At 56.8% G+C, this 27700-nt stretch overlaps 1 protein-coding gene across 1 annotated transcript in view; it reads left to right on the top strand.

The window, feature by feature from the left end:
* The window catches only part of ITGB3 (integrin subunit beta 3), a 40722-nt gene that overhangs the window by 11846 nt on the left and 1176 nt on the right, over nt 1-27700 (top strand). The window contains exons 3-15 of the mRNA XM_030540990.1: nt 5921-6113; nt 9501-9753; nt 12681-12843; nt 13358-13519; nt 14021-14116; nt 14723-14812; nt 15578-15712; nt 16048-16477; nt 19242-19464; nt 20012-20112; nt 20766-20885; nt 24465-24631; nt 26867-27700. The exon at nt 26867-27700 is cut by the window's right edge and continues 1176 nt beyond it. Coding sequence (XP_030396850.1) covers nt 5921-6113; nt 9501-9753; nt 12681-12843; nt 13358-13519; nt 14021-14116; nt 14723-14812; nt 15578-15712; nt 16048-16477; nt 19242-19464; nt 20012-20112; nt 20766-20885; nt 24465-24631; nt 26867-26935 — 2202 coding nt within the window. The 3' untranslated portion in view covers nt 26936-27700. The remainder of the gene's footprint in view (nt 1-5920; nt 6114-9500; nt 9754-12680; nt 12844-13357; nt 13520-14020; nt 14117-14722; nt 14813-15577; nt 15713-16047; nt 16478-19241; nt 19465-20011; nt 20113-20765; nt 20886-24464; nt 24632-26866) is intronic.

Here is a 27700-nt window from a genome sequence, read left to right as displayed (position 1 = left end):
GGAAATATTCCCCGCACCCACCGAGGGCCGTGTTTACAGAGACGTGACAATTAGGGAAAGAGACGTCTGACTCTCAGCAGCCGGGCCCCGGAGCGGCTCCGCAAAGCCCACTCCACTGTGTGGCTGCCCACATTTGGGCCACATTGTTTTAATTTAGCAAATGAGATTTCCCCCCACGCACACACAGCCCAGCTCTTCATGACACTTTATTTAAAGGGACAGCACCTTCATTTGTTTGGTTCCTTCCTGCCTCAATTCCTTGCATTCCAGCCACTTCCATTCTAAACACGGGTGCCCAGTCACACTTACTCAGGCTTGGCTGGGAACCCTGTTGCATGCAGCAGGAGTATGCACGCCTCTGCCTGAGCAGCGTTTGCAGAGCCAAGCCCTGCGACTGCCTGCTTAAGGGCAGAGGCAGCGTCTGGTTGTTGCAGAATTTTAGTAGCAGAAATTTAGAATTTTGCATGTTGCCTCCTTCCCTCCTTCCGGGCAGTCTTGGCCCTCTGTGGGACCCAGCCGAAAACCAGGGCGCGGGCCCTGCAGTGAAAGGGCAGGGACATATATGAGGAAACAATCGAAGGAAACGCAGCTTTCCATTGCATCCTGTCCAGCCTGGGGCATCTGCTGCTGCAGGTCAGGGAGTTGCAGACTGGGGCTGGCTGATTTTTGATGGCCATTCATAACTTTTGCATGTGGCGATCCAGGAGACCCAACCCTCAGGCTTCAGGGCAGTCTCTGACAGGAGGCAGGAGGAAACCTCCCTCACCACACACCATTGCGTTATAAGGGACGGAGGGTGCATCTGAGACATTAAGTATTTGCTACGGCTGAGGAAACGATCCATTGTTGTTATCCCAGAGATCTCAGCAGTGGATGCTATTTTCATGGGGATCTGAACATCATCCGTGGGTGGATGAATAATAAATCATTGCCCTTAGTATCTTCACCCTAGACATCCCTGAAGGTGGCTCTGAATCATTATCTTCATTGGGGAAACTGAAGCAAAGAGAGGGGAAGTAATACGCCCATGTGAACCCAATAGCAGAGCTGAGATGAGCACTTCAGCCTCCTGGCTCCCAAATCGGGGCCCTGCCTGTAGGAACATGTGGCTTTCAATTAGCACTACGGAAGGCAGTGACGTCCCAGCTAGTCACCATGGTTATGCAGCTACGGAACAGCGTGACCTGTGCAGCCCAGCTTCCCTGGATTCAGCTGCTTTTCCCTGGCACCAGGTCCCCAATTTAGTCACGAGCATTAGCAAAGTGCCCAACCTGTTGGCTGGCAGCCGGACCTACAGAGGCTCCTGCTTGTTATTAGGACTAAGGGATGGGAGGGCTTGGTAGCCCAGAGGCCCATCAGTGGCATGTTGATTTCTCCCTTGTTAGCTTGCCGGTTCAACCCGCGACTAATAGCAGCAAATCTCTCCAATGGCCGGGTGACAGGACACTGGATGGGGAGGGCTCCGAGTTACTATAGAGAATTCTTTCCCAGGTGTCTGCCTGGGGGATCTTGCCCATGTGTTCAGATTCCAGCTGATCACCATGCTTGGGATTGGGAAGGAATTTTCCCACAGGTCTGATCAGCAGAGATCCTGGGGGTGGGGGAAGTTCACCTTCTTCTGGGACATGGGTCACTGACAGGTTTAAACTAGAGTAAACAGTAGATTCTTTGTAACTCAAAGTCTTTAAATCATGATGTGAGGGTTTTGGTAACTGCCGGAGGTTAATGGTCTCTTACAGGAGTGGGTGGGTGAGGTTCTGTGGCCTGTAATGTGTACGGCAGGGGTCGGCAACCTTTTGGAAGTGGTGTGCCAAGTCTTCATTTATTCACTCTAATTTAAGGTTTCATGTGCCAGTAATACATTTTAACCTTTTTAGAAGGTCTTTCTATAATATGTAACTAAACTATTGTTGTATGTAAAGTAAATAAGGTTTTTTAAATGTTTAAGAAGATTCATTTAAAACTAAATTAAAATGCAGAGCCCCCCGGCCCAGTGGCCAGGACCCGGGCAGTGTGAATGCCACTGAAAATCAGCTCGCATGCCACCTTCAGCACCCGTGCCATAGGTTGCCTACCCCTGGTGTACGGGGTCAGACTAGGTGACCTTAAAGTCTACAAGTCTAAAACCAACCCTGGTCATTAGCAGCCAAAGCTAATTACCAGCTGATGGTTCTTTTGAGTCCTGTGGAGGGCGGATGTTGGAGGCTGCTTGGCATTAACTTGCAGTCTCAGGAGAAGAGCACCCCCTCTCAAGCAGCGTGTCTAAAACTTCTGATCCCGACAGGTGCTGAGTGATTCCCTGTGAACTCCGTAAAAAAACCCAGCACGGGTTGTCTGTCCAACAGTGTTGTTAAATATCCATAGCATGGCAGAGCCCAGCACTGCATCACTGCAGAATATCCCCAGCCAGTGGAACGCTCTGGTTTTGGCAGCCTAGGATGCGGAACACAGCATGGGACCCAGACACCTTTAGCAAGGATCCATCCCAGGGAGTGAGTGTTACCTCTCCCACTCCATCCCCGATCTGCAGAGGAGCTGAGGCTGGGACAGGCCCAGTCAGGCAACCTTTGCTCAAGAGGTAGCAGCTCTGGTGTTGAGCCCTTGGGGACCCCGGTCCGGCAGCCAAGAGGGCGGCCACCCCAAAAACACTGTACAAAGTTAGTGACTTGGCCTCCCAGCCGCCCAGTAAAGTAGGTAAATGCTATCCCTGTTCTGCAGATGAGGAAACTGAGGCACGGGGAGGGGCTGGGTGACTTGCCTGTGGTCATGCAGCAAGTCGGTGGCAAAGCCAGGAATAGAACCCAGGAGTCCTAGCCCACTGCCAGGCAACAAGTTATCAAGGCCCAGCAGCCCCGGTCATCCGGCATGGCTGGCCACGTAGTAGCTAACATGGAGCAGAGCAGGATGCCATCTGGCCAGTGACTGACAGCAGGAAGCCCAAGCAGGGAGCTGAGAAATGGAAACCTGCAAAGGAGGGAACCCGCTACTGCTGCTGCTGCATTTCGTGGCTATCGGCCCTGCTGGGGGGGAAGCGAGGCAGATAGCGCAGCAGCGGAGGCCTGCTCACACCACCATTTGAATCCTTCCACTCATTTGATCTGAACAAAAAACAGTCCCTTCTCCTGGGCCCTTTCAGATCCCAATTCACAGCTGGAATCTGTCTTCGTAACGAGCTGACTCTCCCCACCTCAAGCTCTGGGAAGGTTTGGCTTTGGCATTCGAAAATCCCCTGGGCTGAATCAGGCCCTCGTAGTGCAGATGCAGATGGACTAGAGACTTTGGATTTAGGAGGACACGTGTCTGTGTTTCTTTAAATGTGTAACAAGAAGCCAGGCAGAGGGAGGCTGGAGGAGAGTCTTAGCGGAGACATGACTGTGAAGCAGCGAGAGGGACACATCGTGGCGTTAGAGTGATGCTGTGAGGATCATGACTGATCTCTGTTTCAGGAAGCACTACGGATCATGGCTCCTTTGCACTAGGCATGGGCCAGACAAATCACACAAAAGCAGCTGCCCCAGAGAGTTCTCCCTCTGGGGCTTAGCCAACGCAGAGCAGGTGAATAAACCCACAGGGAGGTGGGAGGGCATGATACAGGAACAGACACTGTGTTTGCGTACGTTGGTCTGATGCTCTGTTTTCATAAAGCGACTAACAGTCTAACCAGACAAAGCAAAGGGCTCGGGGGGAGGGATGTAATATACAAGCAGAGGGAATAACGGAATGCCTGTGGGCATCGCGGTGATCAGAGAGGCTCTGATTTTCAGCAGGTGAGTGCACACGTCTTCTTTTGAAAAGAGGGGCAGTGCATCCTAGTGGGTAGAGGTGCTGCACTGGGACTTGGGAGACCTGGGTTTTATTCCTGGCTCTCTACAGACCTGCTGTGTGACCTGGTGCCAGTCACTTCTCTCTTGCTGTCTCCCAGCCTTTGCCTGGTTAGACCATAAATTCTTTGTGGCCGGGATTGGTTCATAGGCTTTTTTCAATGCGGAGTTAATCCAGAATAGCTATTCTGGATTAACTCCAGGAAGCAGGGTATGTCTACACTACCTGCCAGATTGGTGGGTAGTGATCGATCTATCAGGGATCAATTTATTGCGTCTAGTGTAGACGCGATAAAATCGATCCTTGGTCGCTCTGCTGTCTACTCCAGAACTCCACCCAGTGTAGACCTAGCCGCAGACTAAGTAAATTTGGAATAAGAGCGTCCACATCTGGCATTAATCAGGAATAGTTAATCTGCTCTAAAGTCACCCACCCACACACATCCCTTATTCTGGATTAATTTCCACATGTAGATGAGCCCATGCTCTAGAGTTGTACCACACCTAGCACAACAGAGCCCTGATGGTATGTAGGTGCCAATGTCATTTAAAAATCTTGGCCTTTGTCTCTAGCCAGTTTGTGGACAGCGGAGATCAGGAGTTCAATTGTTGCAATATTTGCTTACCTGAGAAACCCCTCGTCCCAGAGACAGCGCGTCGGGGAAGCTGGCAGCGCCAGCGCTCGGCAGATTAAGAAACTGGCCCGGGGGGAAGGGGCCACACAGGTTTCTCAGAAATGCCCAAGGGGACAGAGATACACAGTGACTTTGCCATTTAGGTTTCTGGTCCCTGTGGGGTGGGGTGGAGGAACAGCATCTCCTTCAGCTGCTCTGGCTGTTTCAGCTCTGGCTGTTTTCAGTTCTTTCGCTCCTTTTTTGGTGCTCTGTTCCCCTGCAGCCTGCGGTAGACTGGAGTTGGCAGATAAGTCTGTGGTTTCCTCATCCAGGAATTAACCTTGTCAACATGACAGGCCATCCCACAACCGGCTGGCTTCTTGTTCGGGGTGAATTTCCAGCAGTACTACCCTGCAGCTTTGGAAACCCTCCCTTAGGCAGACCTCCAGGCTTTGCCCCCATGACTCGGGGAAGTCAGGGCCTGGGAAGGTCGACACCGTTTGGCTGCTCCGTCCCCACTTTCTGCCAGCACCTGGGCTGCGTCTCACCCACTATCGGCAAACCTAGCTGCTGTTTGCAAAGCCGCTGCGGAGAAAGGTCCGCGCCAGCAGCGCTCCTGGCTCTTTCCGTCTTAGCCCTGGTGTGACAATGGTTTTAAACCATCCTGCTCCAGGCCTTCAAATGACTGGGGATCAGGAACAAATTTCCCTAGGGGTGGGTTAGCCCATAACTGCCTCCCTCAGAAGCAGCTGGTGGTGGTGCCCACTGAGAGAGACGGGATCTGGGCTAGATGGGGGGGGTGGGTCTGCGCTGGTGATTCCTGAGAGGCAAAGCAGAGGCAAACCCACTCAAGAAACATGTTATTATCCCAAGCCCACAGATGCCGGAGGGTTTCATGCCCCATGGGCAGCTGTGGGGCTTGAACCTGGGACTCTTCTGCAGCAAAAGCACTGGCCTCTCCCACCAGAGCAAAAGGAGCAGCTCCCTGTGCCCCCAACACGGGGCAGGCTGTTGTCAGCTGTGGGGCCAGCCAGGGCCATAGTTACACTCACTAAGTGCCAGGTTTATAAAAGAGCCCCCTGGAAGAGAGGGGGAAACATTTAAAATGGAGCTAAGCGGGGAGAGGCAGGCCGAGTGGCATTTTGGACAGGCTGGAGGGCGAGAGATGGGAAGGCCAGAGAGATGGCCATAGTGGCCCCGGCAGGCCTGGTTGAGCCTGAGTTCGTTACCTCTGGGTCTATGTATTGCTAAGGCTCCCAGCCTGTCACTGGCTCCTCACCTCTTCTCCTGCCGTCGTCAATGAGGGGAGGCCCCTGTATTGAATCCTGCCAGCCATCCAGCCCGGGCTCGTCCCGGGCGCTGTGCTAAGGGGTTTCAGAGCCACAGCCCTGCTCCCGACAGCCCTGCTCCGCTGCCCCTCTTGCTGGCCTAATCCCAGGCAGCGGCATCAGGACTTTGTTTCTATCTCCGCCTTCTTGCTCACAGGACTTGAGGCAGGGAACCCCTCGCTGTGACCTGAAAACGAACCTCCTCCAAAATGGCTGCACGCGGGATTTCATAGAGTACCCAGTCAGCAGCACGGAAATCCTAGAGGACAAGCCGCTCAGTAACACCGGCTCTGGACAGACTGTCGCCACCCAAATGAGCCCTCAGAAAATTAAACTGCACCTGCGACCAGGTAGGAGCCAAAAAAACCCCTGTTGGGGTTGAGGGGATTGAACCTGAAACCTCTGGCTCTCAAACCATGAACCACCACTGCCTGAGCTAAAAAAGTCAGTGCTGTTGGCTTGTAATAGCTTCGTCAGTCTCCATACATGGCCCAGCCACTGCTGGAGAAGGCCAGAGCAGCACACAAGTGGGTGTAGGTTGTGTACAGAGAGCAACATCCAATCCTGTAGCTTTACAATCGGGAAGGTTGTGTCTTTGTTACAGGAACCAAGTGTTTAATTAATGGATTAACCCTGCAGGCCAGGTGATGTGCTGTAGGCCAGGTGAGCTGTTAAGGCCTGGTGACACTACCTGTGATTTGATGCCAGACTAGTTTGCAGGATCAAATTTTCAAAAGCACTTCAGTGACCTAGGTGCCGAAGTCCCAATTTCGAAAGCCACTTAGGTGCTCGGGAGTTTAAGTCTAACTGACATCATCATAATAATGCCTAGCACCTGTATGGCACTTTTCATCGTTAGCTCTCAAAGCACTTGACAAAGGAGGTCAGTATCATAATCCCCATTTAACAGAGGGGGAAACTGAAGCACAAAGCAGGGACGTGACTCACCCAGGTCAATTGAACTGAAAGTCGGGTTTGAAAATGGGACGTAGGCTCCTAATTCAGTGGGGTGCTTAGGAAGATGTTACCCCTCGTCTGCTGTGATGGAGAGCTGGGTAACGTAGAACTGTGTTTGTATTTCATACACACTGGGTCTGTATCTCGCATACACACACTATGCTCATTGCAGCCCTGGTGAAATGCCGTCAAAACCAACTCATACACCACACAGACCTTAGCTGGGCTCGGGGCATAATACACAGCATCAGAGACAGCCTGGGAAACAGGCATGAAGGGACTTGCCCAGGGTCACACGACAGGTCAGCGGAAGAACTGGGACGACAGCCCAGGTCTTCTGACTCATCGGGCCGTGTCCTGTGCACCAGGCCGTGGTCCCTCCCTTATTAAAGGTTTGCTTACCCTGGACTGCAGCCGAGTCTATGAGGTCTGTGCGTGTTGCTTGTTGTGGGGCCTGGTAGTTTCCCATCCTATTTCTTTGGGAACTGGCAAGCTACACCCTCTCCACCAAAATCTGCAGGGAGTATGGTTGCCAACCTTCCAGGATTGTCCGGGAGGCTCCAGGAATTAAAGATTAATCTTTAATTAAAGATTACCCTATATACTCGTTCATAAGCCGAATATTTTGGTAACAAAGTGATGCGTCAAAGAGCGGGGGTCAGCTTATAAACGGGTCTACACCAAAATTTGATGATTTTAAACTCTGTGGAATCATTGAATTGAATATGTAATACATTGTCGTTTTGTTTAACTGGAACGTCTGCAGGCATGGACCCTCTTAGCTCCCTGTGGTCGCGGTTCACTGTTCCCAGCTAATGGGAGCTGCGGTAAGTGGTGTTGGCTAGGAACAGCAAACGGCGGCCACTGGGAGCTGAGGAGCTCCAGGCTTGTGAACTCTCCAGGTAAACAAAACGTCCAGGTCCGCTAGAGGAAGGGCCAGGAGCCAACCCCTGAAATATAGGGTCAGCTTATGAAAGGGTCATACAGTTTTTGCTATTTTTACCTAACTGTCGGGGGAGGGGGAGTCAGTTTATAAACGAGCGGGCTAATGACCGAGTATATATGGTATGTCATTTGATGAAACCTCCAGGAATACCACCAACCAAAATTGGCAACCCTAGCAGGGAGGAGACAGGTGAACAGGCCATAGCTGGCTTGGACCGAGTATTTGGAAAGAGTTGAGTCCTTGAATGTGAATGTTTTCATCCATGTTATAATTAACCCCGAACCTCCTAAAGCCCTGGCACCCCTCCCATCCCACCACTTTGCGGGAGAAGATGCTTGGGAAACACCTTATGGACCTCTGGTAGCCCACCCATGGAGCCACTGAGCGATGCATTCTGGGTGTCTTTTACCAAGCCAGGAAGTGCACGAGGGTGGGAGAGAAGGAATATTTCTTTGGGACGAGGAGAGTCTACAGCCTGGTGACCTGGGGCGCAGAGCTGAGGGCGAAAGGCTCTACTCAGTGCTAGCCCCATAAGGAAGGAGTTCGGAGCTAAGGAGCCATTGCTGTAGATAAGTGGTACGTGCTGCAGCCTGGCACAGAGCTGCGGGACCCGCTCCTGCCAGCCTGAAAATCATCGGCACATCACATGGTGTCTCCTTTCCTTCCAAGGGGAAAAACGAACCCATCTGCTCACTCATGGCCCAGGATTCTGGTTCTGAACGGCTGGGAGGAGCCCGTCAAGAACTGAGTGCTGGCAGAGGTCCAGTCAGGGTCTCTTTAGGTCTCGGGAAGGCAAAAGGCTGCGTCTGTTCTGTGCAGGTTCATATCTCGCCACAGTCACCTGGGTGCTTCGCTGTCACGGGCTAAGTGACATGACTAACATCTGTCATGTGTGGTTTGTTCTTTCTCTCATCCTGGGGGTTTCTGAATGCCTCCTGGAAGGAAAGTTCCCCATCAAATTTTCCATCAGAGTCAGAGAGGCTGTGTCTTCATTCTGCCTGTACCCCTGGAATGATTCAGCGGCTAATGCTCTTTATCTGGGGCAGTGAGGATCTGAGTGAGTCACAGCTCGGCCCTAGAGGCTATGAGCTGATATAAGCCAGCAGTGTGCTGTCTGCCCATGCAATGCATGCCCCACAACCGTCTGTCCCCAGGAGATGATTCCGTCTGGCCCCCAAACCAAACGGCATCCTCCACACAGCGTGACTTCGCACACACCCTGCGCGCCAGTCCTGCCGCATGGAGGACACACGTTTTGCATTCAGATGCAGAATCGCATGCCTGACAGAAACTGTCACCGCTGTTAGAGGCACATGCTTTTCGTCCCCAGTGCAATCCCTGCTCAGGCCCATAGTAGATGTTAGCACCCAAGGATCAAATTATTCGAGATCGATTGCAAGGCTCCGGCCTAGCTAAGGACACTCTCGCATTATCTCTGTGGGAGCCCTGGACCAGGCAAGCAAGCTCCTTGCACTTTTGCCCATATGGGATAAAACCAGCATATACCTTAGATTATGAGATGGGATTATGACAATCTAGCCTGGCTTCCTGTATAACACAGGCCATGGGACTTCCCAGAATTCATTCCTGTTTGATCCCAAGCACTGTGCCCTGCAGTTTTACCCCCATTTGTGTTTACCCGTGTCTGTCTCACCACAGCAGGCTGAGAACCTCCATGGGGCAGAAGACTCCTGTCCAAGGAGACAAACACTTAGCTTCCATCTGGGTCTGTAAGCTGGGTCACCCCAGTCAATTCAACCTCCTTCCATCCCACTGGGATCCAGGGGAGATCTCCAACACGTGCTCCTAACCCCACTGCCATGTTCCCTTTCAGATGACTCCCAGATCTTCTCCGTCCAAGTGCGGCAGGTGGAGGACTATCCAGTAGACATCTACTACCTGATGGATCTGTCCAATTCCATGAAGGACGATCTCCACAACATCCAGAGCCTGGGCACCAAGCTAGCCACCGAGATGCGCAAGCTGACCAGCAACCTGCGGATTGGCTTCGGGGCCTTTGTGGACAAGCCCATCTCGCCGTACATGTACATCTCCCCGCAAGAAGCCATCGACAACCCATGCTACGAGTAAGTCCCAACCCAGAGGATGCAGCAATGGTGGTGGCTTGAGCTAACCCTCCCTGGAATCAGTGGGAGTCTTTGCATTGACTTCCAAGGGGTATTGAGGTCGTAGGTGCACAAAGCCAATTGGCATTATGGCACAAGGATGTCAGTGGGAGACATTCCACCAGATCCTCAGCTGGTATAAATCAAGGGATCTTCGCTGTTTCACACCTGCTGAGGATCTGGTCCATTGCATCTAGTAGTTAGAGAGAAGGAGCAAGGGCTCCTGGGAAGTGCCGGGCAAAGCTTTTGGGGCAACAAAAATTTCAACAAAAAACACAGATTGGGGTTGACTGAAATATTTCAGGACTTTGTGGCAAATTCAGCAAGTTATTTCAGTTGGGGGGGGTGAATTCTGAAAAAAATCTAAAGGTTTTCACTTTTTGTTTAGAATTTTATTTTAATTTTATTTTAAAAAAAACCCCACACAAACGAAACAAAACTTTTCGTTCAAGCTGAACTGAAATTTTATCAACATTTTCGGTTCACCAAAACCCTTTTTCCTTTCTATTTGGTTCTGCCACTGATCCGAAAACTCAGCCATACGCATTGCTGAGCTCCTGGCTTCTGCTGCTCCCCTGCTGTAGGACCGTGGGCAAAAGGCTACATCTTTCTGGCCCTTATGTCCCCATCTACAAAAGGAGGATAAAACACTTCAATATCATTTTCCACCTCTAGACTGTCAAGCACCCTTACAGGAGTAAGCTGCATTATTGCCGCTGTGTAGAACAGTATCTGCAGAGATGTGGTGTTTTCGTCTAGTAACATCTAGAGATCGCAGCCAAGATGGGGCTCTCTTGTGCAGGGCACTACACAAACCCACACAGTGAGTCACTAACAGCCCTAGGAACAGACTCCAGGAGTCCTGACTCCCGAGCCAGTGCTCCATCCGCTCTTCCACACTGCCGACCTCAGAGGGTTATTGAAGTGTTCATGAGTGGCCTAGTGGATGGAGTACTGCACGGACACCCAGGAAGCCAGGGCTCTATTTTGGGCCCTGCCAGGTGGCCTTCCCCGCCCTGTGCCCCAGTTTCCCCATCTCTAAAAAGGTTGTGATAATACTGAGCTCCTTTGTAAAATACTTGGCGCGCTACTGATGAAAAGTACTAGATAAGAGCCAGGTATTATTATTACTGGTCAAGCAGCGCAACAGGATAAAGTTTGGAATAGCAGTTTTTGGACACTTTTAAATGATGACTTCTTGGAAGAGCCGGCTCTAAAGCCCACGAGAGTAGAGGCTGTTCTTGGCTTAGTCTTAGGTAGCATACCAGGAGCTGACTCAAGAAGTGACAGCAGCCAAGCTGCTAAGTAAGAGAGACCACAATATAATTCACACAAGAACAAGGGGACAGTCAACAAAATGAGAAGAGGAGAAATTTAAGATGAGTAAAAGGACATTTTCACCTTCTGTGTTATTCAACTGTGGAACTCACTGCCTCAGGAAGTTGTGGAGGCCAAGAACCTAACAAGACTGAAGAAGCGACTGGATATTCATATAGGTAGCAAGAGGATCCAGAGTTGTGTTAATTAACAACCACCAACGTTTTGGAAGGGATATTGGATCTCATGCTTCAAGACTGAAGCCAATCTGTGTTAGGGCCCAAGATGAGACCTAATGTAGGGAGCAGATTATCCCACATCTGTTACTGTACAGTTCTGACCCCCTCCTCTGAAGTATCTGGCAGTGGCCACGGTGGAAAGATTCTGGGCTAGAGAGACTTTGGATCTGATTCAGTCTAGCTAAAAAAGAGTAAAGGGCCGTTATTTATTAGAGTTATGTAACTTCAGTATAAGAAATTCAGTGTTTCTCTGATTTCTTACAGGAAAAATACATTGGGGGAGGAGGGGAGGTTTATCTCATTTTCTTTTTTAAATGACAGAAGATTTAAAAAGAAGATGACGTTTTACTGTCACAAACTCTGCAGTGATTTATGATTTTTAAATGTTATGGCCGATGGGTGTTTAAAAACGTACGGGGATGGGCACATGTTTCTGGCGTTGTGTTACGCCATGGTGAGCCTGGTGCTTTCGATCTCCCAAAGGGAGCTGCATGCACTCAATGAGGGGTTTATGCCAAATTTGCAGATGATGTGTGCCAACTTTTCCAAAGTGCTCAGGCCCAGCTTTTCAAGCACTATCCACCCACAAAGGAGGCCTGATTCTCAGAAGAGCTCAGCTGTTGCTGTTCTCTCAGAATCATAGAATATCAGGGTTGGAAGGGACCTCAGGAGGTCATCTAGTCCAACCCCCTGCTCAAAGCAGGACTAATCCCTAGACAGATTTTTGCCCCAGATCCCTAAATGGCCCCCTCAAGGATTGAGCTCACAACCCTGGGGTTTAGCAGGCCAATGCTCAAACCACTCTTCAGGTTCTTATACCCATGTCCATCACCGTGGTATCTGAGCACCTTCCAGAGGTGCATTGAGCCATGTGACTGGCATCTGTCAGTCGATGGCTCTTTCTCCTTTCCTGTACCAAGGGGGATTTTTCTGTGTAGATTAAATATATCACACGTGCTCTGTGTTTGCGGAGTGCGCCTTACACTCAGAGCGCAGCACAATTAGGTTTGGTACCGAGAGCCTGCAGGAGTTTGCTCCACCACCTTGGGCTGGCTACATTGCTCGATTGCTCTGTGTCTCCTGCGGGGGGTCGCTAATACCCTGCTGTTCCCCTATTGCAAAGGGGAGCAGTCCCAGCTAGCTGGGAGAGATGTCCCAGTATGGAGCAGGGGGGTGGGGGGGATACAGAAATGGTTGAAAACCCCCATACCAGTTAGGATACTGCAAGACACGCTGGGTGCTAGGCCGCAGGGGCGCTGTGCTATCCACGCTCTTGACCTTCCCCTGTGTTGGGGAGCTACAGTACTGCTCTCCACGGTTGGTTCCCCACAGGATCCACCAAACTTGCCTGCCCATGTTCGGCTACAAACACGTCCTGACGCTCACGGACGAGGTGACCCGCTTCAACGAGGAGGTGCGCAAGCAGAGCGTCTCGCGGAACCGCGACGCGCCCGAAGGGGGGTTTGATGCCATCATCCAAGCGACCGTCTGTGACGTAAGAGCTCTGGCCTGGGGCAGAGAAGGGTCACCAGGCAGGATGCTGTGGGTTGGGCATCTCGCAGTGCGGTGAGGCCAGCGGGATGTGCAGCGAGAGCAGGTGTGAGGTGCAGGGGGTTGAACGCTGAACACAGGAATTGGCAGGCTGGGTCAGAACAGAACAGTCTCTGGGACCGGTGCCAGATGCTTCAGAGGAAGGGGCAGGGAACCCCAGATTGGACCATGGAATAACCTGCCCATCAGGGGAAATTCTTCCTGACCTCAAGGTGGTCAGTGCTGCTCATGCCCTGAAGCATCAGGGTGTCCCCTTTTTTAATTTACATCTCTTCCTAATCATATCCCACGTTTAGAAGTAGCCCATACTTCCTTGCTGGCTTGCCCCTGGCACTGGTCACCCCTGATTGCTCCAGATACCAGAGCTCAGGCCATAACAGTAATGATGGCCTCCACGGATGTCCAACAATGCTAAGGTATAGAAAAGGCTGGGAACCCACTCCTGTGTTTTGCTGCAGGAGAAGATTGGCTGGAGGAACGATGCTAGTCACCTGCTGGTGTTCACGACAGACGCCAAGACCCACATCGCTCTGGACGGGAGGCTGGCGGGGATCATACAGCCCAACGACGGGCAGTGCCATATTGACAAGGATAATCTCTACTCGGCTTCCACCACGCTGGTAAATGCAGGGCCCTGCCTGCGGGTCGGGGGAGAGGGAAGCGGGTCCCTGTGGAACGTGGGAAGCTTGCGCACAAGAGTACACAGATAGATATGTGTGCATACCTCTGTGTGTAAACGCAGGAGTGTGTGTGTGTGTGTAGTTGTGTGCACACGTGGATGTTCATGGGCCATGTGTGTGCACCTGTGTACATGTAAGACAGTAAAGGGAGTATGTGTGCTGGTTGCAGGGCTCCCCCAGCCATGTCCCGGGGGAACAGCCTGTGGGATTGGGATTCCCTACCCCACATGGGATGGCAGCAAGAGGAGGTGCAGGCTGCTGAGGGCAGACAGAACTCCAGCCTCCGGGGAGGGGAGAGGAGGGGAATACAGGCCAGGCCGGCAGGGCCTGGTGAGACGTATTGTGCAGTGGGGCTGCGGGTGGGGGATTAGATGTCTCAGCACCAGCTGCGCCTGCGGAAGCGCCAACCCCCAAGGCCTGACAACTCATTTCTCTCCCCAGGACTATCCCTCGCTGGGCCTGATGACTGAGAAACTCTCCCAGAAAAACATCAACTTGATCTTTGCCGTGACGCAGAGCGTGGTCGGCCTCTACAAGGTGACTGCTTCACGCTGGCGTCCTGGATGCCCCACCCAGAGCCTAGGAAGATCCGCCCCCCGTGGTGGCTCCCTCCCTTCCCCAGCACCTGAGGAGCTCAGCACACCCAGGGCCACCCCGCGTGACAGCTGGAGCTGTGAGCCGACCCCCAAGACATTCACAGGCAGCCCCCAGGGCCAGGCCGTCGCGAGCCACCCTTGGCCAATGAAAGGAGACACTGCGTCTGCCCACAATCTGCTCCCAGGTGGCTAGAAACCCATTCGTAACCCCCTCCCAGACCTTCAATGACCCTCAACTCTCCAGTCTCAGGTCTTGTGGCCTGGCCACAGTCACCCAGCAAGACAGCGGCTGAGCCAAGAAAGAGATCCCGGCTCTGCTGGCTCCCAGGCCAGTGCTCTGGCCACAGCCTGACCCTGCCTGTGTCTGCAAACGCTCCCCCCGCGGAGGTTTGACCCCTGCCCTGGTGCACGCTGGGGCAGAGCTTTGGGCCACGTGGCAAATGCTGGGTTGATGCCCCGGCAAAGCAGCCACGCTCCACAAAGCTAGTGAGCCGAGCTTAGCGCCAGGCCTTGGCACCGAACCTCTGGCTGTGTGTTTTCTTGCCAGAACTACAGCGAGCTGATTCCCGGCACCACCGTGGGGACCCTGTCCAGCGACTCCAGCAACGTCTTGCAGCTCATTCTGGACTCCTATGGGGTGAGTGAGAGCAGCAGGGACTCCATGGCTCCTGGGCAAACCCAGGGCAGCCTAGGGCATCCAGCAGGGCCGCTGCCTGCAGAAGTTTTGGAGGGTTCCTAGAGGGGTCTCCTGATTTGAGAGGAGCCTCATGTCAGAAGCAGAGCAAAATGGGGTGTGCTTCTGCAGGATCTCAGCTCTTAAAGAGGGACCTGCGCGCACGCGCACACACACACACACACACACACACCACGCGTTGCATCAGAGCTCCAGCCCGAAGCAGCCCAGAGACGCTCGCCAGCTGTTTGTGCCCTGAGCAGCCTCCCCGGTTACAGCAGTGAACATCTGCCTTAGCGACGCACAGAGGAAGTGAGGTCATCCCATTCCCCACCTTGTCCCCTTCCCCTCCTCCCGGCAGACAGGCCGGCCCTCTGGCTGATGCCTCGGCGGCAGAGGAAGGACCTTTGGCAAGCGAGTCTTTTTTTCCCCAAGCACGCCTCGGGGACGTGCGCCAAGCTCGCTGCTCTAGGAGGGCCTCCCTCTCTCCCTAGCAGGTCACCAGTTCCGATCCAGCCCAGGGCGGTAGCTGAGGAAAGTTGTCACCATGTGACAGCTGCTTGGTGACCCCTGGGAGATGGAGCCAGTTGGCCCTCTCTGCGTCTCCATAGGCCTGCGTCTCTGCGCTGGCTGCCGGTGAGAGCTCCCCGCTCCTAGTGCTCAGCTGTATCCTCCCAATGCCCTCTCCTAAGTGTGGGGTGTGCGCTGTTCCTCCCTCCCTCCCTCCAGAAAATCCGCTCCAAGGTGGAGCTGGAGGTGCGAGACCTGCCCGAGGAGCTGTCCCTCTCCTTCAACGCCACCTGCCTCAACAACGAGGTCATCCAGGGACTCAAGTCCTGCGTGGGACTCAAGATAGGAGACACGGTGAGTCTTGCCAGCTGGCGGCCGGCTGGGAGAGGGATCCAGCTGCAGGAGCTCTGGGATCATCCCCAGCCTCTGCCCCTGCAGGAGAAGGTCACAGGCTTGTAGTGTCTCTGTGGCTGGGCCGAATACAAAAGGGGACGCCGTGTAGCACCTGCGGTTCTCTCCGAATGGCTCGCTGCCAGCCTGTGCTGCCCCATATCGCCAGGCAGCGTCGGGTGGAACATGCCTGGAAGGGACGGGCTGACGGCCCTGGATCTCAGGCCTTGCGGCCAGGCGACCCCGGCTGTACTTGGAGCAGCCCTCCCTGAATCGAACCCCTGCGCTTCCCTCCCCAGGTGAGCTTCAACATCGAGGCCAAGGTGCGGGGCTGCCCGCAGCAGCAGGAGAAATCCTTCACCATCAAGCCCGTGGGCTTCAAGGATAGCCTGACGGTGCTGGTGAACTTCGAGTGCAACTGCACCTGCCAGGAGCACGCCGAGCCCGACAGCCCCGCCTGCCACCAAGGCAATGGCACCTTCGAGTGCGGCGTGTGCCGCTGCTCCCCGGGCCGGCTGGGCTCCCGCTGCGAGTGCTCTGAGGAGGAGTACAGCCCCATGCAGCAGGACAACTGCAGCCCCGGCGCGGGGCAGCCCCTGTGCAGCCAGCGGGGCGAGTGCCTCTGCGGCCAGTGCGTCTGCCACGCCAGCGACTTCGGCAAGGTGACCGGCAAGTACTGCGAGTGCGACGACTTCTCCTGCGTCCGCTTCAAGGGCGAGATGTGCTCGGGTAAGTGGCCCCCGGCTCTGGCGTGCTAAGGGGCGCTCGGAGGGGTGAGGGGTTCCCGAGGCCGTGCTCTGCCCAGCTGTATTAGCATTCAGCTGGTGCTGGGTCTAAGATGCCGGGAGTCCTCCAAGATCTGATGGCAGCTCCCCGAAGGAAAAGAGGGGTTCGCTCTGATTGTATTCCAGCTTGTGTCATTCCACACGGGCTGCCTAAAATTCCTCCGTCGGTGTAGTTGGCTGCAGGATGTCTATTGTTGTACAGTGCTGAGTAGCAGCTGCCAGGTCGTGTCCCCCCCCCAGAGCTGGCTGCATTTCAGTGGCTTAACCTGAGCAGATGGCATAGACTCATAGACTCATAGGTCAGAAGGGACCAATCTGATCATCTAGTCTGACCTCCTGCACAAGGAATGCCTGAGGAGACCCCTTGCTGCAGGGCAGGCTGGCCCCGTTGCCATGCTCTCCCTTCCCGAGCCAGTCGGGTTAACACCACATCTGTTTGTTTCTTTCCCTTGGTGCGTCTCACGGAAGCAGCCAAGCAAAGCAGTGCAGGGTTCACGGCGGGAGCAGGCGGCGGGCCTGACTCAGAACAGCATGTCCTGAAAGGGGGTCAGCGAGTCCCTGCCCTGCTCCCTGAACGCTGGAAGACGCGCAGACACACAGCTCACTCCAGAGAGAGCCCCCAGCCGCTCCCAGCACAGAGGGGCCCTGGCCCAGTCCATCAGCAGGTTCAAACCCATCCCATCCCCAGGGAGCAGGAGAGGGGGCAGCCACTTGACTCTGCAGCCATCAGCGCTCAGGGAAGCCCCCAAATCCCCCAAGAGACCTGCCCCGGGGCACAGACCTTGGGGGTTCCCATAAGATCCCTGGGAGCTGGGCTTTGAACCACCCTGCAAGGGAGAGACTCTGCCTTGGGGCTTTGCAGCCTGCTCCCGGGTTCCCCTTCACAGCCCAGTGTTTCCCCCCCTCGCTGAGCGGAGCCCCCCCGGCCAGATTCCCCACTGGGCTTCTGTCCCTGGCACACCCAGCGCCCCTGTTGCTTTCTGCTCCCACCCCACACTGCCCAACCTCCCCCCACCCCTCCCTTGGGGCCTCCTTATCTGCCGTTATTCGAGGCTTATCCCGCCCCAGCAGTGGAGGCGGGAGGGGTGGGGCTGTTTTTTTCCCTAGTGAGCCTTCCAGAGCCTCCGTGGCAATGGGGGAGTGTCCCTGTGACTCACAGCGATAACGACCGGCTCCCCCACTCTCCCAGTGTACTCTGGGCTGGTCCGTCACACGCTTCCCTGGCTGTTGTGCAATGCAGTGACGCCAGATGTTTGGCCCGAGCTGGTTATCAGGACAATGACAAATTGATGACACCCAACGAACAAACAAGCCATGGAGGGAAGGGGGTGAGCGGGCGGTTTATCACCCAGGCTGTCATCATGGGGAGAGGGTGGCAGCATCAAAGCCCCATAATGGGTGGGGCAGGGGGAGCAGCCTACAGAGGGCCTGCTCTCAGTCACACTGCTGTCAATTCGGAGTCACTCTAGTTGGGGCTGAGAAGTTAACGAGATCAGCGTCGGGACCTTTCTTCGGAGCTCCTGGGTGGGGCTGGTCCGTATCTCACATACCTTCACCTTCCCCAATCTGTCGGTGCCGACTGTGAAATTAAAATGGGGGCGAGAGGAAAGTTTATACTAACATCCTTCTCCCGGATGTACCTGTCAGGCTACATCTGCATCCCCGCAGCGTAACCATCCTCCCTCCATCCTGACCCACGGCACCCGCTGCTCTTCCAGCCTGGGGCTCCCTGCACATAGTTCTACCAATGCCCCTTGATGCTGATCACTGCCCCCCATCCAGCCCCAGCGTGCCAACCTGTAGCTCTCACCAGGCCTGTCTGGCCAGTTTTCCTCTGGCTCATCTCTAGTTTCCCATTATCTAAAAAGCGACATATTCAGTCTCTCCAGCAGCAATGCTGCGCCCAGGGCTGAGCGGAAACTGAAGCCCTGGACAGTTTTCCCAAGGAAAGCCTAACCCAGGGGCTGCGGTCCCACTCCCAACCACAGCGACCGGCAGGATTCCCCAGTGCTCCAATGAGGGCAGGGGCCGGGTCGGCTTTGTTGTGGGTCCAACACTCCAGCTTGGTTTGCTGGGATCTTTGGGGCCAGAACCAAAACCCGTGAGCCAAACAGCCCTCTGTTTCTGGAGCAGCCCTACCCAAGGAGGGGCCCTAGGACTTAGGGGTCAAGGGAGGAACTGAGCAAGAGTCCAGCCATGTGTCTCTTTCGCTTTCTAGACTCATTCCAAACGGACAGAGAAACCCCCTGGGGCCCAAACTCAGCGCTGCCTCCCGCTATCCCCGGGGAACCGGACTGGGACAGAGTTCCAGGCAGCTTTGCAATGAGCTGTGGAGTTCAGCTCCCAGCAGGGTGGTTTGTTTTACAAAGGGCCTGGCTAACTGACGCGTCGCAACGTCAGGGAACGTCAACAAGGGGGCCTGTGGCTGCCCGTCGGGACTAGCATGGGGGGGCTGCAGGCTAACATAAGGCGGCAAAGCTGCTGGTGGGGACTTGGATAGCAGAGGGTGGTGCCAGTCAAGAGGGAGGTGCATTGGCAGAGCCATGTGGGGCGGTCAGGCCAGATGGGTCCTGGCAGGCCCCAGCCTGGATTAGCGTCTCACTTTCCAGGGCCTCCCAGCCCTGTCGATATCCCAAGGCCCCGGGAAGCCAGGCAAGCCTAGGCGGGCGGCCTGGGGTCACACCTCACTCCCTTGTGTTCGCCCGCAGGCCATGGGCAGTGCAGCTGCGGGGACTGCCTCTGTGACTCAGACTGGACCGGGGAGTATTGCAACTGCACCACGCGCACCGACACCTGCGTGTCCAGCAACGACCTGGTGTGCAGTGGGCACGGTCACTGCCAGTGCGGGAAATGCGAGTGCACCCAGGCCGGCTCCTACGGGGACACCTGCGAAAAGTGCCCCACCTGCCCCGACGCCTGCACCATCAAGAAGTGAGTGGGGCTGAGGCGGGCGGAGCTGGCGCTGCTCGCTTGGGTTCTGGGCGGTGGGGATCTCAGTGGGTGGTGCTGGCGTGGGTTCAGTGCATGGGTCTGGCTGGCACCTCATTAGGAAGGGTCTGCGCTGAGCTCTAGACTTTCTGGGATGCTCTGATTGCGATCTGGGGCGGGGGGGGGGGCAGGTTTGTGAGACCCTGCTGCCATGAGGCGGCCGATCGTCCAGCGTAAAATCAGGGTGGATGCAGGGCAGAGAGTCACTCCTGCGTGGGAGAGTCAGAATCAGGGTCCCCCTCCCTGGGATCCCTGGGGGAAGCCTCCCACACACCCAGGGGCTTGGCAGGAGGCAGGGTCGAGACCAGTGTCCGTGTCAGGCCCCATTGGGGAGCACAGGGGATCCCCACTGAGAAGCAGGGACAGAGGATAGGGGAACAAAGTGAAGCAGTTGGAGTGATTGGGGGGGACCCTTCTCCCCTAGAGCCCTGGAGCTGCACATAGCATCCGCTGATGTCCCTGTCCTTCGTCACTCTTTCCTCCTCCTCAGGGACTGCGTGGAGTGTAAGATGTTCGAGAGGGGGACGCTGATGGAGCAGCAAACCTGCAGCTACATCTGCCGTGACGAGATCAAGTCGGTGCAGGAACTCGGTGAGCGAGGGAGGAGCTGGGCTCTCAGCTGGGGTCTCCGACGTCGGCTGCTTGGTGCTGAACTGAGAATGCCCAGCAGGGTGGTGGATCATTGGCATTTGTTGCCACTGAGTGTGGCTAGCACCTGTTGGCCTCGCCTGACCTCTGCTCGGCCACCTGCCTAATGCAGCCAGAGCTCAGCGCCCTGCCTGCCGAGCATCGTTCCGCCCCACGTGGCCAGCCCCAGCCTCCTTTCCCGCGGCGCTGGCCAGGAAAGCGACTACAGAACTGGGGCCCCGTCCCACTCCCGTTGAGCTCTGCGGGAGGTGGGCCCTGCCATCCGTAAGAGCAGCAGAGCCTGGTGGGTGCCCCTGGGGATTTCACACCTTGCTCGGCCACGCCCAGCCAGCGCTGGGATCCTGGTGCCCACGCAGCAGTGGCCACTCTGAGCAGTGAGTCCGGGGCTCTCGGTAATAACCCCAGTGCTCAGGGGATCTCACAGCAGGATTCAGCTCCTGTTTCAGCCTAGGGCCTTCTTCCCCATTTAGACAAAGCCTATGGGGGAACTCGCAGGCCCAGCCCCAGCTTCGCTGTCTGCCCAGCGGGGCAGCGTCCGCTTAACCCCGCCCAGGGCGCACAGTTCGGGCTGACGGCCTCTCCTTCGCCCCTCGCAGGTGATACAGGTAAAGACGCAGTGAACTGTACCTACAAGGATGAGAAGGACTGCGTGGTGCGGTTTCAGTATTATGAGGACTCCAGCGGGAAATCCATCCTCTACGTCATTGAGGAGCCAGGTGAGGCAGGGAGCGAGCAATGACCCAGGAGGGTTAGTCCTGGGCTGGTCCTGCTCCTGCCGCTGGGAGCGGGGGATACAGAGCCAGGCCCCAGAGGAGCCCAGCTGCTGGATGGGATCTCCGCTGGACAGGTCGGCTGCCCTGGCTCTGTCCAGCCTGGACAGCTGCTTCCTGTGTGGGCGGGTGTCACACGGCGGGACGGCAGCTTGAGCTGACAGCTTTGAATCCCGCTAGCAGTGAAGCTGCAGAGCCCAGGGTGCCGGGTGGATTCGTACAGCTCCGGACCCAAGCTGCTTTCACGCCCTGTGATCACAGGCCGGATGTGCCCTGGGAGTAGACAGCAGCTAGGCCAGGGATAATAGGCAGGGTATGAATTTCAGGCCAGGCCTATTCCGTACAGTGGGGGGAGGCTTATGGCACACTGCAGGGACAGAACCGGAGCTGCTGGGGTGTAGGTTTCATGCTCCCCCTTCTTCCTTGAACCCGCCCCGTGCCATTCACTGGCTCCTGAGAAGCAAGCGGTGCAGCCAGTGGGAATTCACCTGGGAATTGGGGAGGAGTTGACATCCGGTGCCCCGGTGGCTGCTCCGCTGGTCATCCAGCTCTTCTGGGGGCTCCTTCTCTCCCCCTTTTGGTTAATTCTCTGTCCTGCATCTGCCCTTTTATCCTAATCCACTTCTGAGACCCCCCCTTCACCCTCGGCCAGGAGACACAGGTCCCCGGCTCATGACGGAGTTGGAGACAGGCCCAGGTCCAGCCCACTGGCCAAGATCTGAATTCAGCAAACTGGCGATGGTCCCCGAGGGGTTCCCAAGGGAGGTGGGGTGCGGCACACGGGGGGCTACTTCGGACGTCTCCCCATGGCTGAGTGATGTGGATTTAATTTCTAAAGGCAAGAGGCATTCTAATGAATAAAGCAGGAGCCAGGGGGTCAGGCCAGCTCTGTTCTAGTATTGTTTATATGACAGTAGTGCCGAACGGGGGAGGGTGTTTACACACACCCCGAGGGAAGGGCCAGACCATGTTGTTTCCCAATGCCTACTAGGAGCATGCTCAGAGTCTTTATGCTGCTGGGTGGTGTTGGGAAATCCCAGGGACTAGCACTGAGCAGTTAGCCCACATGACGTGCCAGCATCCGTGCCGCAGGTGGCAAACAGCCTTTCCTTGCCCTAAGGGCTACAGGCCCTTCTGTGGTCGGATTCTTCCCTGGCTGTTTTTGGAGACTGAATAAGATGATATGAAATGATTCTGCCTCGTGTCTGGCAGCCCGGGCTCAGGAGTGGCTTCAGGCCACAGTAGCTGGAGCTCAGGTGGGCTCTGGTGTCCAACACACAGCTGTAACCTTCTGTGCTTCGCACCGCCGGGAGAGCGAGACCTGTCCCCTTGCGTTTGACAAATGCAACCGAAACATAGGCAACAGAACAAAGAAACTCTGTGGACATGCTAGGATGACAAGACAGCAAATGTGAAAAATCATGACGGGGTGGGGGGTAATAGGAGCCTATATAAGAAAAAGACCCAAAAATCGAGACTGTCCCTATAAAATCGGGACATCTGGTCACCCTAGGACATGATCCATTTCCTCTTCCAGGCCCTGTTCATACAGACTGGTCCCACGTAATGAGTTCAGGTCCATCAGCTTCCCCAGATGTGTGTGGAGGGTGGAAAGTCTTGGCACCTCTCAGCCCCTTGGGCTCTGCTGCGGCCGCTTTCTGCCAGCGTGACCAGCCCCTGGGGGATACCTGGCTGACTGGCCTTCAGCCAAAAGAACGGCATGGCGGGAGCAGGCTGGAGCACTCTGCATGTTAGACTAGCCGCGGGGGCTGCCCGAACGTACACCAGCAGCAGGATTTAAAGTCGCCGTTTGCCTGTCCTGACTGGTGCGGCTCAGGGCCTGAGCGTCTGAGAGGGCTGAGTGAGAACGTGACTGGATTGTTTCACGCCATTCAGCGCAGAGACTTCCTGTCTCCATCTCCCCGTGCTGCTGCTTTGCTCTGCACTTCTCTGCAGCCAGCGTGGGCTGCAGAGATCAGCCGTCTCCCCCGGCACGGCCCTGCCTTGTCTCCACAGCTCAGTACAGTGGGCACACATCGGGGAGCCGAGCTTGGGAGAGACCTCTCTCCGTGCAAGGAACGCCTGGGGTTCACCAGCTTTGCACTAACCCCTCTGCACTGCAGCATAATCTGGGGGAGTCTCGGGCCTCTTTTGGCTCTAGCCTTGGGCATGGACAGAAGCAGGCTGTCCCTTGTATGGGAGGGGTATAACACCACACCCCACGCAGACCTGCAAGCAGGAGGCAGCCGCTGCCCTGGTGCATCCTAGCCTAGGGGACCGCCGGCATCCCAAGCCTTTCCCCGAGCACCTTGGAAAGCAGAGGCAGGAAAGAGCTGCCAGGCGTAATTACAGCCTGGCTGCCGAGGGCCTTGCTGGGCCCCGCGGGCCTGACAGACAGGAGGGCAAAGGTGGCGCAGGTTTGTTTGGGTTGCACGTCACGTCAGAGGCTGGGGAGTGGGTGTGTCCCCTCCTCCGTCAGACACGGAGACAGCCAGGAGGTGTTAGCAGACGCTGGCTTAGGATAGGGGAGGAGGTTCGGAGCAGAGCCAACCTGCCCGATGTGGGGGAGGGAGTTTCAGACAGATGGAAACATGAGCAAAGCCACAAGAACTGCGGCCTGTCAGAGGATGTTAGAAGCCAGGGAACTCCACCTACCCTGCCCCCAGCCCTGGAGCCCTTCATTCCCCAAGGGGAGCAGGTGCCAGGCAGCATCTCGTGTCCTCTGCGATCACCAGCTGCCTCGCCCATCAGGCATGTGAAGGAAAGCAGGTTAACGAGAGGGGACCGGCTGGCTCGAGGACGGGCGATCCCAGCCAGATGTATGACCTGGCCCCTGTTCTCAGAGCATCAGGGCACCTCCCAGTCTGTACCACGGTCACCCTCCCAGCATCCTGGGAGGCAAGGTATGGATCATAGCTCAGTGGTTTGAGCATTGGCCTGCTAAACCCACAGTTGTGAGTTCAATCCTTGAGGGGGCCACTTAGGGATCTGGGGCAAAAATCTGTCTGGGAATTGGACTAGGTGACCTGAGGTCTCTTCCAACCCTGATAGTCTGTGATTCCCTGTTACAGTCAGGGGCTCAGGGACCTGCAGGACTGTCCCTGCTGCTGCAGGCCATGCCCCTTGCATTTCTAGCTGTGGGATGTGAAGCCAGCATGAGACATTTGGGAACATCCAGGCTTTGGCCCAAGGTTGCATAATATTGAGTGCCCTGGCCCTGCAGATGCATTGGCTGCAGCGTTCCAAGGAGCCAAAGGGAGCAAGGGTGCATTGCAGGGGGATTTGGGTGCCAGGCTGGCTCAGGCCCTTTTGTAAACCCCACCTGTTGGCCCAAGAGTAACTCAAGGGGGCTGCTTCAGTGCTGGATCCGCCCCTGAATGTAGGTGAAATGCTGCCCTTTCATAGCACAGGATAAGAGACCTGCTACTGCTGCTGGCCGAAGAAGCTCTTCTGTTGTTGAGCTGCAGTAGATGCACGGGTTAAGCAGGGAATGGCCGAGCACTAATTCCCTCCTTCCCTTCCCAGACTGTCCCAAGGGGCCGGACATCCTGATGGTTCTGCTCCCGGTGGTGGGGGCCATCCTGCTCATCGGCCTGGTCGCCCTTTTCATCTGGAAGCTCCTGATCACTGTCCACGACCGACGGGAGTTCGCCAAGTTCGAGGAAGAGAGGGCACGGGCGAAATGGGACACGGTAAGGGTCGGGTGGGCAGCCCGCTCCTCTCCCGCTGTCACGGTGTGGGGGGGGTGACTGCGCTTGGCTGCTGTGCCCCACCCCCCTCTGTTGGGGCAACATGGCGGATTCAGGCAGGAACCCAGATGCCCTGGGTATCTGGGCCTGGCGGGTCAGAGGGGACCTGGGTAGGTGTTGGGAAGCCAGGAGATGCTCTGGCAGGAAGGGGGCTGGGATGGGAAGATCAAGGGCCTTGGGGAGGGAGAGCCCAAGCCTGGCTATGGGGCACTGCCCTCCGGATACATGCCAGTCAGCAGGGCTGCACGTGTGCAGGAGAGACTGTCCCAGCAGCCTCCCCCGTCCCCTGAGCGCTCGTCCCCAGCACATCCTTCTGACTCACTCTCCTCCTGCTTTTCCATCCCTGCGCCTGGCCCGGCCCGGCTGGAAAGGCTGAGACACGGAGTGCGGGGAATTCGGCACCAAAGGGGGAGGGGGGCAGCTGGGTCGGTGGAAGATCGTTTCCCCCACACCCCTCCCCGTGAGGTTCGAGGCAGCTCTGCACCTCTCCAGGGGCCCCCGCAGGGCACGAGCGGCTGATGAAATTCTTAGGCCCTGTTCTTTGAAATACAGCGGTGCTGGTAACAGTGATCCTGTCTGCCTGGGGTAGAGCTGGACACTGGGCAAAACTCACTGCCCACGGCGCTGACCTGGTACCCCAGCCCTGGGCTCCCCAGCTCTCCAGTGCCCCTCAGTCCCTACCTGCAGCCCCCTGCTACCCCAGCCCTGAGCTCCCTACACCCAGCTCTGCTGATGCCCCTCAGTCCTGACCCTAGCCCTGGGCTCCCCACCCCCAGCTCTGCCAGTGCCCCTCAATCCCGACCTGCAGCCCCCAGCTAGCCCAGCCCTGGGCTCCCCACCCCCAGCTCTGCCGGTGCCCCTCAATCCTGACCCACAGCCCCCTGCTACCCCAGCCCTGAGCTCCCTACACCCAGCTCTGCTGATGCCCCTCAATCCTGACCCTAGCCCTGGGCTCCCCACCCCCAGCTCTGCCAGTGCCCCTCAATCCCGACCTGCAGCCCCCAGCTAGTCCGGCCCTGGGCTCCCCACCCGCAGCTCTGCCAGCGCCCCTCAATCCTGACCTGCAGCCTCCAGCTAGCCTGGCCCTGGGCTCCCCATCCGCAGCTCTGCCAGCGCCCCTCAATCCTGACCTGCAGCCCCCTGCTACCCAGGCCCTGAGCTCCCTACACCCAGCTCTGCCAGCGCCCCTCAATCCCGACCTGCAGCCCCCAGCTAGTCCGGCCCTGGGCTCCCCACCCGCAGCTCTGCCAGCGCCCCTCAATCCTGACCTGCAGCCTCCAGCTAGCCTGGCCCTGGGCTCCCCATCCGCAGCTCTGCCAGCGCCCCTCAATCCTGACCTGCAGCCCCCTGCTACCCAGGCCCTGAGCTCCCTACACCCAGCTCTGCCAGCGCCCCTCAATCCCGACCTGCAGCCCCCAGCTAGTCCGGCCCTGGGCTCCCCACCCGCAGCTCTGCCAGCGCCTCTCAATCCTGACCTGCAGCCCCCTGCTACCCAGGCCCTGAGCTCCCTACACCCAGCTCTGCCAGTGCCCCTCAATCCCGACCTGCAGCCCCCAGCTAGTCCGGCCCTGGGCTCCCCACCCGCAGCTCTGCCAGCGCCCCTCAATCCTGACCTGCAGCCTCCAGCTAGCCTGGCCCTGGGCTCCCCACCCCCATCTCTGCCAGTGCCCCTCAATCCCGACCTGCAGCCCCCAGCTAGTCCGGCTCTGGGCTCTCCACCCCAGCTGTGCCAGCGCCCCTCAATCCTGACCTGCAGGCCCCCGCTACCCCAGCCCTGACCTCCCTACACCCAGTTCTACTGGTGCCCCTCGATCCTGACCTGCAGCCCCCAGCTAGTCCGGCTCTGGGCTCCCTACACCCAGCTCTGCCAGTGCCCCTCAATCCCTACCCACAGCTCCCTGCCGTTTAATGGTGCAAGCGCTGGGAGGGAGGAGGGAGAAGCAGGATGTGGCAGCCTGCTCAGGGGAGGAGGAGAGGCAGAGGTGAGTTGGAGTGGGGCGGAGGGGGGGTCCTCCAGCCCCAGAGCACCCACTGAGTCGGCACCTATGCATGGGGTCAGGAGGCCTCAATTTCCCCATCTATAAAGGGGCAATGATGCTATTTACCTTCCCTGGGTGCTTTGCGGCCTGCTGGCGAGCAGGGCTGTGTGACACGACATCTGTTGTGTTTCTGTTACAGGCCAACAACCCCTTATACAAAGGCGCCACCTCCACCTTCACGAACATCACATACCGCGGGAATTCGTAAGGCGGCCCGCCTTCCCCTCCCCCGGCGCCGGCCCTGGGACCCGCTCCGGAGCAGGGACGTTTCACGTTTATGGACAGGCCGGCGTGGGCGCGTCTGTGTAATTGAATGACGATCCCTCCAGCTGGCGCCAAGGACCTGGTATCCATGTCACTCCACTGTACTGCAGGGCTGGGCCTCTCCAGCCACGCCACTGTCCCGTCACTACCTCGGCATGCCTGGGGGCAGACCCGGCCTGCCCTTCTGCACACGGAACAAGGAGAAGCCGGCTTCGCCGCGGCGGGCGTGCGGGCCGGCCCGTGGGGACTGGGAGCTCCCTTTGCGATGGGGGCTGCTCGCGGCTGAGCCTGACGCAGGATGGATGAGAACAGCCCGGCCTCAGCCCGGCTCCCTGCCTTTCTCCAGCCAGCAAGGAAAAGCTGTGAACTGCTTGGCCAGGAGTCCCTGTGGGGCACGTTCTGCACACGACTGGCCCTGCCTGGGCGCTGGACCCACCTCCCCCACCGGGCAGCACTGCTCCCCCTCCTGGCCCGCTAGCAGAAAACGCTGCCCTGGAGGGACGCCGGATCTGCTCCCGGCCCATCACAGGCTCCCGGCTCTGGCCCGACTGCTTCCTAGGAAGATAGAAACCATGCGACCCCGAGAACACCCTGGCCAGGCCATGTGCTGCTTCCCCCTCCTCTCCCCATCGCCCCCCTGCTTTTGTACACAAAGCAGATGATTGTAGCATCGGCTCTGCCAGTGCCCCTGCTGGGCCGAGGCCCCTGT

This window comes from Gopherus evgoodei, chromosome 23 (assembly GCF_007399415.2).
Source record: "Gopherus evgoodei ecotype Sinaloan lineage chromosome 23, rGopEvg1_v1.p, whole genome shotgun sequence".
Lineage (NCBI taxonomy): Eukaryota > Metazoa > Chordata > Testudines > Testudinidae > Gopherus > Gopherus evgoodei.
Note: the sequence above shows the minus strand (reverse complement) of the source record. Positions and strands in the feature narration are given on the sequence as shown.